This window comes from Lucilia cuprina, chromosome 5 (assembly GCF_022045245.1).
Source record: "Lucilia cuprina isolate Lc7/37 chromosome 5, ASM2204524v1, whole genome shotgun sequence".
NCBI classification, from domain to species: Eukaryota; Metazoa; Arthropoda; class Insecta; order Diptera; family Calliphoridae; genus Lucilia; species Lucilia cuprina.
Genome location: NC_060953.1, coordinates 7427557 through 7438335, shown reverse-complemented (window position 1 = coordinate 7438335; position 10779 = coordinate 7427557). Strand labels below are relative to the sequence as shown.

General features: G+C 32.6%; 2 protein-coding genes across 2 annotated transcripts; one reads left to right on the top strand and one right to left on the bottom strand.

The window, feature by feature from the left end:
- Positions 1–779: 779 nt before the first annotated feature.
- LOC124420046 (protein Spindly-A-like) lies at positions 780–1802 on the top strand. Its single transcript, XM_046951617.1, has 3 exons — positions 780–1231; positions 1285–1470; positions 1531–1802. Exons 1-3 carry the CDS (start codon positions 971–973, stop codon positions 1690–1692), a joined length of 609 nt encoding a protein of 202 aa, XP_046807573.1. The 5' UTR covers positions 780–970; the 3' UTR covers positions 1693–1802.
- A 56-nt stretch (positions 1803–1858) lies between these two features.
- On the bottom strand, positions 1859–10022 carry LOC111685862 (trichohyalin-like). Its single transcript, XM_046951612.1, has 3 exons — positions 9892–10022; positions 4532–9838; positions 1859–2136 (listed from the first exon to the last, which is right to left on the bottom strand). Exons 1-3 carry the CDS (start codon positions 9926–9928, stop codon positions 1859–1861), a joined length of 5622 nt encoding a protein of 1873 aa, XP_046807568.1. The 5' UTR covers positions 9929–10022.
- Between the last annotated feature and the right edge of the window lie 757 nt (positions 10023–10779).

Below are 10779 nucleotides of genomic sequence, written 5' to 3'. Positions count from 1 at the left end.
TTCAGTTCTAGTTCAGTTCTAGTTCAGTTCTAGTTCAGTTCTAGTTCAGTTCTAGTTCAGTTCTAGTTCAGTTCTAGTTCAGTTCTAGTTCAGTTCTAGTCCAGTTCTAGTTCTGTTCTAGTTCTGTTCTAGTTGTGTTCTAGTTGTGTTCTAGTTGTGTTCTAGTTCTATTCTAGTTCTGTTCTAGTTCTGTTCTAGTTCTGTTCTAGTTCTGTTCTAGTTCTGTTCTAGTTCTGTTGTAGTTCTGTTCTAGTTCTGTTCTAGTTCTGTTCTAGTTCTGTTCTAGTTCTGTTCTAGTTCTGTTCTAGTTCTGTTCTAGTTCTGTTCTAGTTCTGTTCTAGTTCTGTTCTAGTTCTGTTCTAGTTCTGTTCTAGTTCTGTTCTAGTTCTGTTCTAGTTCTGTTCTAGTTCTGTTCTAGTTCTGTTCTAGTTCTGTTCTAGTTCTGTTCTAGTTCTGTTCTAGTTCTGTTCTAGTTCTGTTTTGGTTCTGTTCTAGTTCTGTTCTATTTCTGTTCTAGTTCTGTTCTAGTTCTATTCTAGTTCTGTTCTAGTTCTGTTCTAGTTCTGTTCTAGTTCTGTTCTATTTATGTTCTAGGTATGTTCTAGTTCCTTTCAAGTTCTGGTCTTGATCTGATGTAGTTCTTTTTTTCGGTTCAAGTTCTTTTTCTGTTTTTGCTCTAGTTTCGTTTTTGTTCTGTTGCAGTTCAGTTTCAATTAGTTTAACCTATAATCTCAATATGTTTTCCCCTCTTTTTTCTCTCTTTCTCTTTCTCATAACTCTTTTTGTAATTGTAGTTCTTGCCATTGTTGTTGCTGCCTTAGAATTAAGGAAATCTTACAAATTGTTGATAATTAATTTTCTTTTCTATTAAAAATAGTTGCTATTAGTTGTTAAATTAAGTTAAAAAAAAAATAAAATAATAAAGATATAAATTCTTAATAAAAAAAAATTTTTAAAAAACAGACGTCAAATGATAGAATTAGAAACTGATATAGTTTCCCTTAAGAAAGAACTATGCTGTCGTAATAATTTAATCTCAGAATTGGAAGATAAAATTGCCACACTTACTGCTAAAGTCACTTGTTTGGAACACAAGTTGGAAGAAAGTTTAGATGAACAGCATCTATTGAAAACTGATTTGACAGCAAGAAAAGAATTATGCGATAAATTGGATATAGAAAAGGATAAATTAAATGCAGAATTATATGAATTAAATGATATAAAGAGAAAGGTAAGTATTTTAAAGAAAAAAAAGAGTAACTTTTTGTAACAATTTGCTTTTAGTTGGAAAACGAAAATGAAAAACTACGTTTGGAAATTGATAAAACCGAAAAAGGTAAACAGGTATCAGCGGAAACCTTAGAAGAGCTATTAGCTAAAACTCGCCGTGATTTGGAAGAACAAATCAAAGTTGATAGTAAATTAAGTCAAGAACTAGTGCGTTTAAGACAAACCAATGAGGAACTACTGGTAAAGTTTAAAACTAAAACTTAAAAATTCAAATATTTTCAGCAATTTACTTCTTTACAGAATGATTTAGCTCAAGAGAAACAGAAACGTGAACAACATCAAATACTCGCTCACGAATATCAAGTACAAAATCAAGAGCTGCGTCACAATCTTACCGATGATCGTTTTCGTCAGGCTCGTTCACGCGAACAAAGTCCACGTTTTCCCACACAAACTTTATAGTTTCTTTTTTCTTCTCTTTCATATTTTCTTAATTTTATTATTAAGAAAACATTCGTTTTTTTCAAAATTATTGTAACAAAAATAAAACTGTTTAATCAATTAAAAATAATTCTTTTAAATAACTAAATATTAACTAAAATTAATTTATTAATTATTTGTTTGTTTTTTAATTTTTCTTGCATTTGTAGTAGTTACTCAACATTGTCCGATAAGTATCCAGCATACAAGGACATTGTTTAAATTTTTCCAACTCTACAGTATACAGACGTGGAGTATTATTACGACAATATGATTCCATTGGTGCTGAATCCATTTGATTATCTTGATTAAGGAGATATTTGGTGTTGCTAGTTTTGTTAAGCTGATATTTAGTTTGCTGGGTTATTGGCTGCAGTAACTCATCTTTAGTTATAATTGTTTGCTGGGTTTCTTGGCAGTATTGAGCTGCGGATGAAAGGTATGTGATGAACATATTGCTTTTCTAATATAATTTAAAAATTTATATAATAATTGTTAGTATAACAGTTATATTATAAATATATTTTTGTAGTATAACAGTTTATCTGTAGAACACTTTTTGTCAAATGAATATTTCCAGGAAAAAATTATGATACAGAAGTTCATTGAAAGATAAAGTTTCAGTATAAAAGTTTTGCAACAGAAAAATTTTCAGTATAAAAAGTTTTTCTATAGAAAAATTATACAGTTTTTCAGTAGAAACTTTTTTATTAAAACAGTTTATCTGTAGAAAAATTTTCAGTATAACAGTTTTTTTATTGAAAAATTATCATTACAACATTTTTTTTTAAAAAACATTTACTTTATAAAAATTTTTCATTAGAAAAATTGTCAGTATACCAGTTTTATATATCAACTTTTCTAGTATAACAGTTTTTATATATACAAAATTTCATTATTATTATTATTATAGTTTCACTATAGAAATATTATTAGTATAACAATTTTTCTATCTAAAAATGTTCCATATAACAGTTTTTCAAAAGAAAAATTGTCAGTATTATAGTTTTTACATAGAGAAATTGTCTGTATTACAGTTTTTCTTAAGAAAAATTTACAGTATTACAGTTTTTATTTAAAATTTATTAGTATAACAGTTCAATTTTAGTTCATTTGAAGTTCAATTCTAGTTCAGTTCTAGTTTAGTTCTAATTAAGTTCTATTTCAGTTCTAGCTTAGTTCTAGTTCAGTTCTAGTTTAGTTCTAGTTCAGTCCTAATTCAGTTCTTGTTCAGTTCCAGTTCAGTTCTAGTTCAGTTCTAGTTAAGTTCCAGTTAAGTTCTAGTTAAGTTCTAGTTCAGTTCTAGTTCAGTTCTAGTTCAGTTCTAGTTCAGTTCTAGTTCAGTTCTAGTTCAGTTCTAGTTCAGTTCTAGTTCAGTTCTAGTTCAGTTCTAGTTCAGTTCTAGTTCAGTTCTAGTTCAGTTCTAGTTCAGTTCTAGTTCAGTTCTAGTTCAGTTCTAGTTCAGTTCTAGTTCAGATCTAGATCAGTTCTAGTTCAGTTCTAGTTTATTTGAAGTTCTGTTCTAGTTTAGTTCTAGTTCAGTTCTAATTCAGTTCTAGTTCAGTTCTAGTTCAGTTCTAGTTCAGTTCTAGTTCAGTTCTAGTTCAGTTCTAGTTCAGTTCTAGTTCAGTTCTAGTTCAGTTCTAGTTCAGTTCTAGTTCAGTTCTAGTTCAGTTCTAGTTCAGTTCTAGTTCAGTTCTAGTTCAGTTCTAGTTCAGTTCTAGTTCAGTTCTAGTTCAGTTCTAGTTCAGTTCTAGTTCAGTTCTAGTTCAGTTCTAGTTCAGTTCTAGTTCAGTTCTAGTTCAGTTCTAGTTCAGTTTTAGTTCAGTTCTAGGTCAGTCTTAGTTTATTTGAAGTTCTGTTCTAGTTCAGTTCTAGTTCAGTTCAGTTCTAGTTCAGTTCTAGTTCAGTTCTAGTTCAGTTCTAGTCCATTTCTAGTTCAGTTATAGTTCAGTTCTAGTTCAGTTCTAGTTCAGTTCTAGTTCAGTTCTAGTTCAGTTCTAGTTCAGTTCTAGTTCAGTTCTAGTTCAGTTCTAGTTCAGTTCTAGTTCAGTTCTAGTTCAGTTCTAGTTCAGTTCTAGTTCAGTTCTAGTTCAGTTCTAGTTCAGTTCTAGTTCAGTTTTAGTTCAGTTCTAGTTCATTTCTAGTTCAGTTATAGTTCAGTTCTAGTTCAGTTCTAGTTCAGTTCTAGTTCAGTTCTAGTTCTAGTTCAGTTCTAGTTCAGTTCTAGTTCAGTTCTAGTTCAGTTCTAGTTCAGTTCTAGTTAAGTTTTAGTTAAGCTCTAGTTCAGTTGTAGTTCAATTATAGTTCAATTCTAGTTTAGTTCCAGTTCAGTTCTAGTTCAGTTCTAGTTCAGTTCTAGTTCAGTTCTAGTTCAGTTCTAGTTCAGTTCTAGTTCAGTTCTAGTTTAGTTCAAGTTCAGTTCTAGTTCAGTTCTAGTTCTGCACTAGTTAAGTTTTAGTTAAACTCTAGTTCAGTTGTAGTTCAATTATAGTTCAGTTCTAGTTTAGCTCAAGTTCAGTTCTAGTTTAGTTCGTGTTCAGTTTTAGTTAAGTTTTAGTTAAGCTCTAGTTCAATTGTAGTTCAGTTATAGTTTAGTTCTAGTTTAGTTCAAGTGCAGTTCTATTTTAGTTCTAGTTCAATTCTAGTTTAGTTCTAGTTCAGTTCTAGTTCTGTCCTAGTTAAGTTCAAGTTTAGTTCTAGTTCGTTTTTGGTTTATTTCTAGTTCAGGTGTAGTACAGTTTTAGCTCAGTTCTTGTTTAGATCCTTTTCAGTTCTTGTTCACTTCTAGTTTATTTTCATTCCAGTTCTCATTACTTACCCACTTCATCCTCTCCTTGTTTATAAGACAAAGCGGTTTCTGTTTGCGTATTGACCTCTTCTTTTGGCCCAAAACTAACCACCGAAGTTGTTTTATGCGATTCCAAATCATAGCAGGCCACTTGAACATCTTCCATGGTACGACAAGGTTTTAAAATTCCCTTCAAAGGCATTAGTTGAGGATCAAAAGCCTGTGATGTGGTAGGACCAGATAAAGATCCACAAGTAAATTTTCTTTCCACGCAAGGTTCTATGCGGTCAGCTGCATAGCAAAGGGGTAATGGATCATGCATTTCCCCATTATAAGTTTGATCTAGATATTTATCCTGTTGTGATCTTAAATTTTCTTTGTACTCTTCATATATCTGATAAGTTTCTGCAGTTTCCCTTTGCTGCAAATTGCAAGGTTGTGATTTATAATGATAGGATTCCTGTTCTATTAATTCAATTATGGGTTCTTCTTTAGCCTGATCCTTTACTGCTGTTTCCATTCGTGATTTATCCCTCTCTGGTGTTAGAGCTTTCGAATCTTTTCCTTTTGCGTTTGCAAGTTGAGGATCACTGCTATCTGTGGTAGATTCCAAATCTTTAAATTGCGTATCTTGTGTAAGCTTCTGTTCCAATGTTAAGCTAGCTGTTTCCCTTAAAGAACTTCTTGGTTCTTGAACTAGCGTTCTGGAGTTTGTATCAGTTCTCAGAGAACTTTTGCAGGAGCTTAACTTTGTTATTAACTCATTAGCGGCCGAGGTTACTGCTTTAGCACATTCTCCTTCTAAGCTGGAATCCTCCTGATAGGTTTTTAGGAAATTTTTCAAATATTTTAAAGCTTCAGAAGTTGTTAAAGGTAATTCTGTTTGTTGTTTTTTTAAGATATCCTGATTTTCATTGGGAGTTTCCTTTTCTCTGGTGAAAGTTTGTGAGGAAAGTTGCTCGGTTAGTTGAGGTTGGAATTGATAACTGGTTTGACTAGCTCGACTGGTATAAAGTCCCAGACTATGATCCATTACTTGTTTAAAATCATCATATGATGAACTGTTGGAGTTCTTTTCTCTAAATCCAGGATCATCATTAACGTATCTTTCAGGTTCTTTCTGAAATGATTCATTTTGTTTTGAAAATTCTTCATCAATTTGTTGTTCTTGTTTCAGATGATACGCTTGGAATTCCTCTGCTCTTAAATATTCCTGTTTTTGATTATTCATTTGACTTTCCTTTCGAATTGAAGTTCCTAAAGAAGGTTCTCTTTCCGCTGACTTGTCATAGCTAAAATTCTCTTCAGTACAACGTTTTGATCTTTTCCAAGTTTCTGGTTGGAGTTTGTTCAGTTCCTCTTTATCTAATTCTTCGTATTTGTCGATTTTTAATTTTCTTTGTTCACCTTCTGGAAGATCTATTTGTTCCTCAATCTCTCTTCTAGTGGCTTCATAATATTTATCCCCGGTTTTAAGAACATCGGATCCAATTTCTTTAGTTTCTGCTTTGTAATTTATACGATTTGGTGTATCAACTTGTCTACTATCTTTGAAGACTCTTTTTGTTTCATCATAATATCCGGAAATTCGATCTTTAGCTATTCTCCGTCTTTCTTTCAGGTTTTCAAAAACATCCACTTCATATTTGGCTTCATCAGATGCTTTCAAATCTCTTTCCTTTGGATACTGCTTTACTTCTAAAGAATCTCTTCTTCTCTCTTTATAATCATTAAGATCATTGTTCTGATCTTCTGAGTCTCTTCGTTTATCCTCAAAATCGTTTCTTCCATTATCTTTAGCTTTTAGTGGTTTTGCTGTAGTTTCTTCAAAGACTTCTGCATCGCAATCTCTTCTGCGTAGATACTCTTTCGTCTCAATATTTCTAGATCTTAAAGCTTTAGCTTCTGCTTCTTTTGATTGCGATTCTCTCGAGGGTTTGGCGTAGTGTTTCATACTTTCAGTGAATTCCGCTCTATTGCCTTCAAAGTTGTTTGAACTTTGATCTTGTGATCTCCTTTCTACATCTCCGAATTGTCTAAACGTTTCTTCTCTACATTCAGGTTCTATTTGTGCTCTTTCCAAAGCTGTCTGTTCAAAGTATTCGCATGTTTGTGACTTCGCTTCTTTAAAAGGTCTTCTTGTTTGATCATTATATCTAGAAGTTTGTTGTGAAGTTATCCGTGGACTCTCTGTGGATGGTCTAAAGGTTTTGTCATTATATATATCTTCAACTTTAACTTTTTCTAAATCTAATTGGTTTGAGTTCTCTTCTAGATCTTTTTTTCTTTCTCTACTATATCTAAGAGTCTGATCTTTATTTCTTTGTTCTCTATCTTTGGATTTCCCATAAAAGTCGAACTCTTTTGCGGAATCTACTGTTCTTAACGTTTCAAAGTTTGTTTCGGGTATTAAAGCGACTTGTCCTGTTTTTGCTCCTTCTGCTCTTCGTTTCCTTTCTATAGATTTTCTATACGATGAACAGTTGTCTCTTTCATATCTTTGATCTTCAACGTTAACTCTTTCTAAATCTAATTGGTTTGAGTTCTCCTCTAGATCATTTCTTCTCCCTCTATCATATCTAGGAGTTTGATCTTCACTTCTTTGATCTCTATTTTTGGATTTCCCATAAAAGTCGAAGTCATCTGCAGAACAAGCTGTTCTTGCCGTTTCAAAGTTTGTGTGGGGTATTAAAGTGGCTTCTCCTGCTTTTGAATCTTCTGCTCTTCGTTTCCTTTCTATAGATTTTCTATACGATGAACAGTTGTCTCTTTCATATCTATGATCTTCAGCTTTTCTTGTTTGATCTTCAGCTTCTCTTGTTTGATCTTCAGCTTCTCTTTTAACTTTCTGATATTCTGCCTTTCTTGCTCTTTCTCTAGATTTTCTATAAGTGGAACTGTCGTCTATTTTCGATCTATGATCTTCTATTCTTCGCTCTTTAAAGTCGTTTTCGGTTATAGCTGATTTAGCTGTATGATCTAGTTCATTAATTTCTTTATCTCTAGACTTTCTATAAGTCCAGCAGTCTTTTGGTTTATACGCCCTTTGAGATTGTTGATCTTCTGCTGCTCGTTCTTTAAAGTCTTTCATCAGTATTGTAGCTGATCTTGCTGAAGGATCTTTATCTGTTCTTTCTCTATCTTTAGATTTTCTATAATTCCAATAGTCTTTTGGACGAGATATTTGATCTTCTGCTTTATGATCTCTACACCGAGATTCTCTTAAAATATCAGAGTCACTTTCTTTCAAAGCTGTTTGTCCTCTTATATCTTTCCATTCCTGGCTGTTGTCTGGATAATTTATATCTTCTTTTGTTTCTCCCAAATCTAACTCGCGTTTTGCTTGTCCAATTTGATTTTGATCCAACCAACTATCTTCACCTCTAGCAGCTGCTGCATATTCATATCTTGACTCCTCATAACTATCACTTTCGGGAAAGTTGTTTATTGCACCTTGATCAAAGGAAAAGTTGGCTTTATTAATTAAACTTGAATTCATTTTTCTTCCCTCCAAAAACTCCCAATTATTGCTGCTTGCTGTTGGACTTTTTAGAGGTTCTGTTTGCTCTCTGTTTAGCTGTTTAAATATTTCCAATTCCTCACTGTCTGATTCGGGAAAGTATTCGGGAACAGGTTTTAAAACTTTAATGTTTTTCTTAGCCTGTTGTTCTCTTTCAAATTTATCCAAATATTCACGATATCTTTGGACTTTATCAAGTTTTTTAGCCTGTAATTCTTTAGTAGTTTTAGCTTCGAGTCGATCGCTTTTCTCTTTAGCTTTTAACGATGACGGCTTATATTCTCTTATTGTCATTTTCTTTAACATTCTTAATGTTTCCCAAGAATATTGTGTTTCCAGGCTGTTGCTATCACCACAATCTGTTAAATTGGAAGGATGTTTCTTTTGCTCCAGTTTTTTCCTTACTGTTACTTGACAAAGTTTAGTGTGACTTTTTATTTTTAACGTGGGTGCTGTACAAGAATCATCCGGGTATTCTTTGGTCTTAGTTTCTTTGTTGTTTTCTAACTCAAACTCTTTTTCATAATCATCTACATAACGATCTAAATATTTGATTAACTTGGTAACACTTTCTTCCCTTAACAGCTGAGCAAGTTTAACACTTTTGTTTAATCTCTGTTCTGGAGATTTGCTGCGTTGTTGTTTTTCTCTTTTCTCTCGGCCAGCTCTCTTTTTATTGACATTATAGTCGTCAAGGGATTCTGTGCTTTTATCTAATTTAGATTTCTTATTGGTTTTAGAATTAGAGCGTAATTTGGAAGATTTATCTGGTCGTCGACAATAGAATTCCTGGGTATTTAAATCGGTATTGTGTCTTCTATATTGTTGGGGCTGCGCTCCAGTTGTTGATGCTAAATTACAACTACAATTTGGCAAATTATAATAGTATTCATCCCGGCAATAGGTATATGCACGATTACCATTAATCGTATTCTGTTGGCAACTATAATGGCGACATCCTTGGCCATTTGTATTGGTAAAGTTCTTAAGCGTTTGCTGATCAGCAGCCGGACATACTAAGCCATAACAACAATTAACAATTTGATCATTTGCTTTAGATATTTGAGGATCCGAACACTTTACAAATCCCTTTCGATTTGGAACTTCCTGAACCTTAAACGTTTGCACGTTTGCATTGGAATTGTAATCTCCAACAGCTCCCTGATCTAAGAATTCTTGTGGTGTGTGCATTTGAGAAGCTACACTACGCATACGAGGACGTGGAGATAAATTCTTATCGCTACCATAACGTGGCGATGTACAAACACATTTATGTTGTAGAGAATACTTTTCCTTTGCTATTTCTCTTGAGGTTTTTTGTCTTTCTCTAGAACTATTATCGCCCAAATAGTCCGCCCAAGTACTCGCTTTTTCGACTTCATTTTCCTTTCTTTTATTCGTCTTTTCATCCATACTAAAACTGTCTCTCTTTAAAAGTTTTCGCTGCTGTTTTAACTTTTTAATTTCATGATCAATGGACGCCTCTAAATGACTTAATTGCTGGGAAGTATCTAACACTTTTTCTAAAACAATCTCTTGTTTTTGCTTTTTGGATTTCAATAACTTTAAAAGTTTTCTAGCTTCGTCACTTCCATCACTTTCCCTACCTACCTCTATGGAATTATGAAGCTCCTTACTTTCTTTATGTTTTACAAAATCTACATTTGATTTAGAATTTTGTTGCTCTTTACTTTTGCCTTGCTCTTCTTTAAAATCATAAAATCTTTCCTTGGTTATAGTACGTTTACGTTGGCGATATCTAGAGGAATTTTCTTGTATTTCCAAATTTTCTTGTTTTTCCAAAATGATGCTTTTTTCTGCAAGAAATTTTTTCTTAATTCATTTCATTTCGTTATAAGATTTTTCTTACTTTTTACACTTTTCACCTCCTGATAGCTGATGCCCATGTATCGAGTGTTTTTATTTTATAAAACTTTTCTGAATTGAATTTAAAAACAAATTTAAATTTCGTTTAAAGAAATTTTTTTAATTAAAAAATTTTGATTGAAATACTTAAATGTGAGGAAAATTTTTATTGGGAAATAAAATGGAACATTTTTTTATAATAACTGGGTAGTTCAATTAATATTTGAAAATCGTTTTTCGTAAAATTTGTGCTATTTAGGTTCCAGTTCAGTAAAACTTTAGATCTAGTACTAGAAATGAACTAAAATTGAACTACCACTAAAGTAAAACTGGACTAGAACTGAACTGGAACTGAACTAAAAATGACTTAGAACTGAACTAGAACTAAACTGAACTAGAACTGAACTAGAACTAGAACTAAACTAGAACTCAACAAGAACTCAACTAGAACTGAACTAGAACTAAACTTGAAATGAACTAGAACTGAACTAGAACTGAACTAGAACTGGAATAGAACTCAACTAGAACTGAACTAGAACTGGAATAGAACTCAACTAGAAATGAATTAGAACTAAACTAGAACTGAACTAGAACTAGAACTCAACCAGAAAAGAAATTAGAACCAAACTAGAACTGAAATAGAACTGAACCAGAACTGAACTAGAACAGAACTTGCACTAGAACAGAACTATAACAGAAATAGAACAGAACTAAAATAGAACTAGAACAGAACTAAAACAGAACTAGAACAGAACTACAACAGGACTAGAACAGAACTAGAACAGAGCTAGAACACAACTAGAACAGAACTCGAACAGAACTAGAACAGAGATAGAACAAAACTAGAAAAGAACTCGAACAGAACTAGAACAGAGCTAGAACAGAACTAGAA

Bases quoted from the DNA above. Each gene is read 5' to 3' on its own strand.
- LOC124420046 (XM_046951617.1), top strand. From the start codon at position 971: ATGATAGAATTAGAAACTGATATAGTTTCCCTTAAGAAAGAACTATGC. The intron at 1,232-1,284 runs GTAAGTATTTTA...ATTTGCTTTTAG, and splicing joins TAAATGATATAAAGAGAAAG to TTGGAAAACGAAAATGAAAA. The intron at 1,471-1,530 runs GTAAAGTTTAAA...ACTTCTTTACAG, and splicing joins AAACCAATGAGGAACTACTG to AATGATTTAGCTCAAGAGAA.
- LOC111685862 (XM_046951612.1), bottom strand. From the start codon at position 9,928: ATGGGCATCAGCTATCAGGAGGTGAAAAGTGTAAAAA. The intron at 9,839-9,891 runs GTAAGAAAAATC...AATTTCTTGCAG, and splicing joins GGAGGTGAAAAGTGTAAAAA to AAAAAAGCATCATTTTGGAA. The intron at 2,137-4,531 runs GTAAGTAATGAG...TTTCATCCGCAG, and splicing joins ACAAGGAGAGGATGAAGTGG to CTCAATACTGCCAAGAAACC.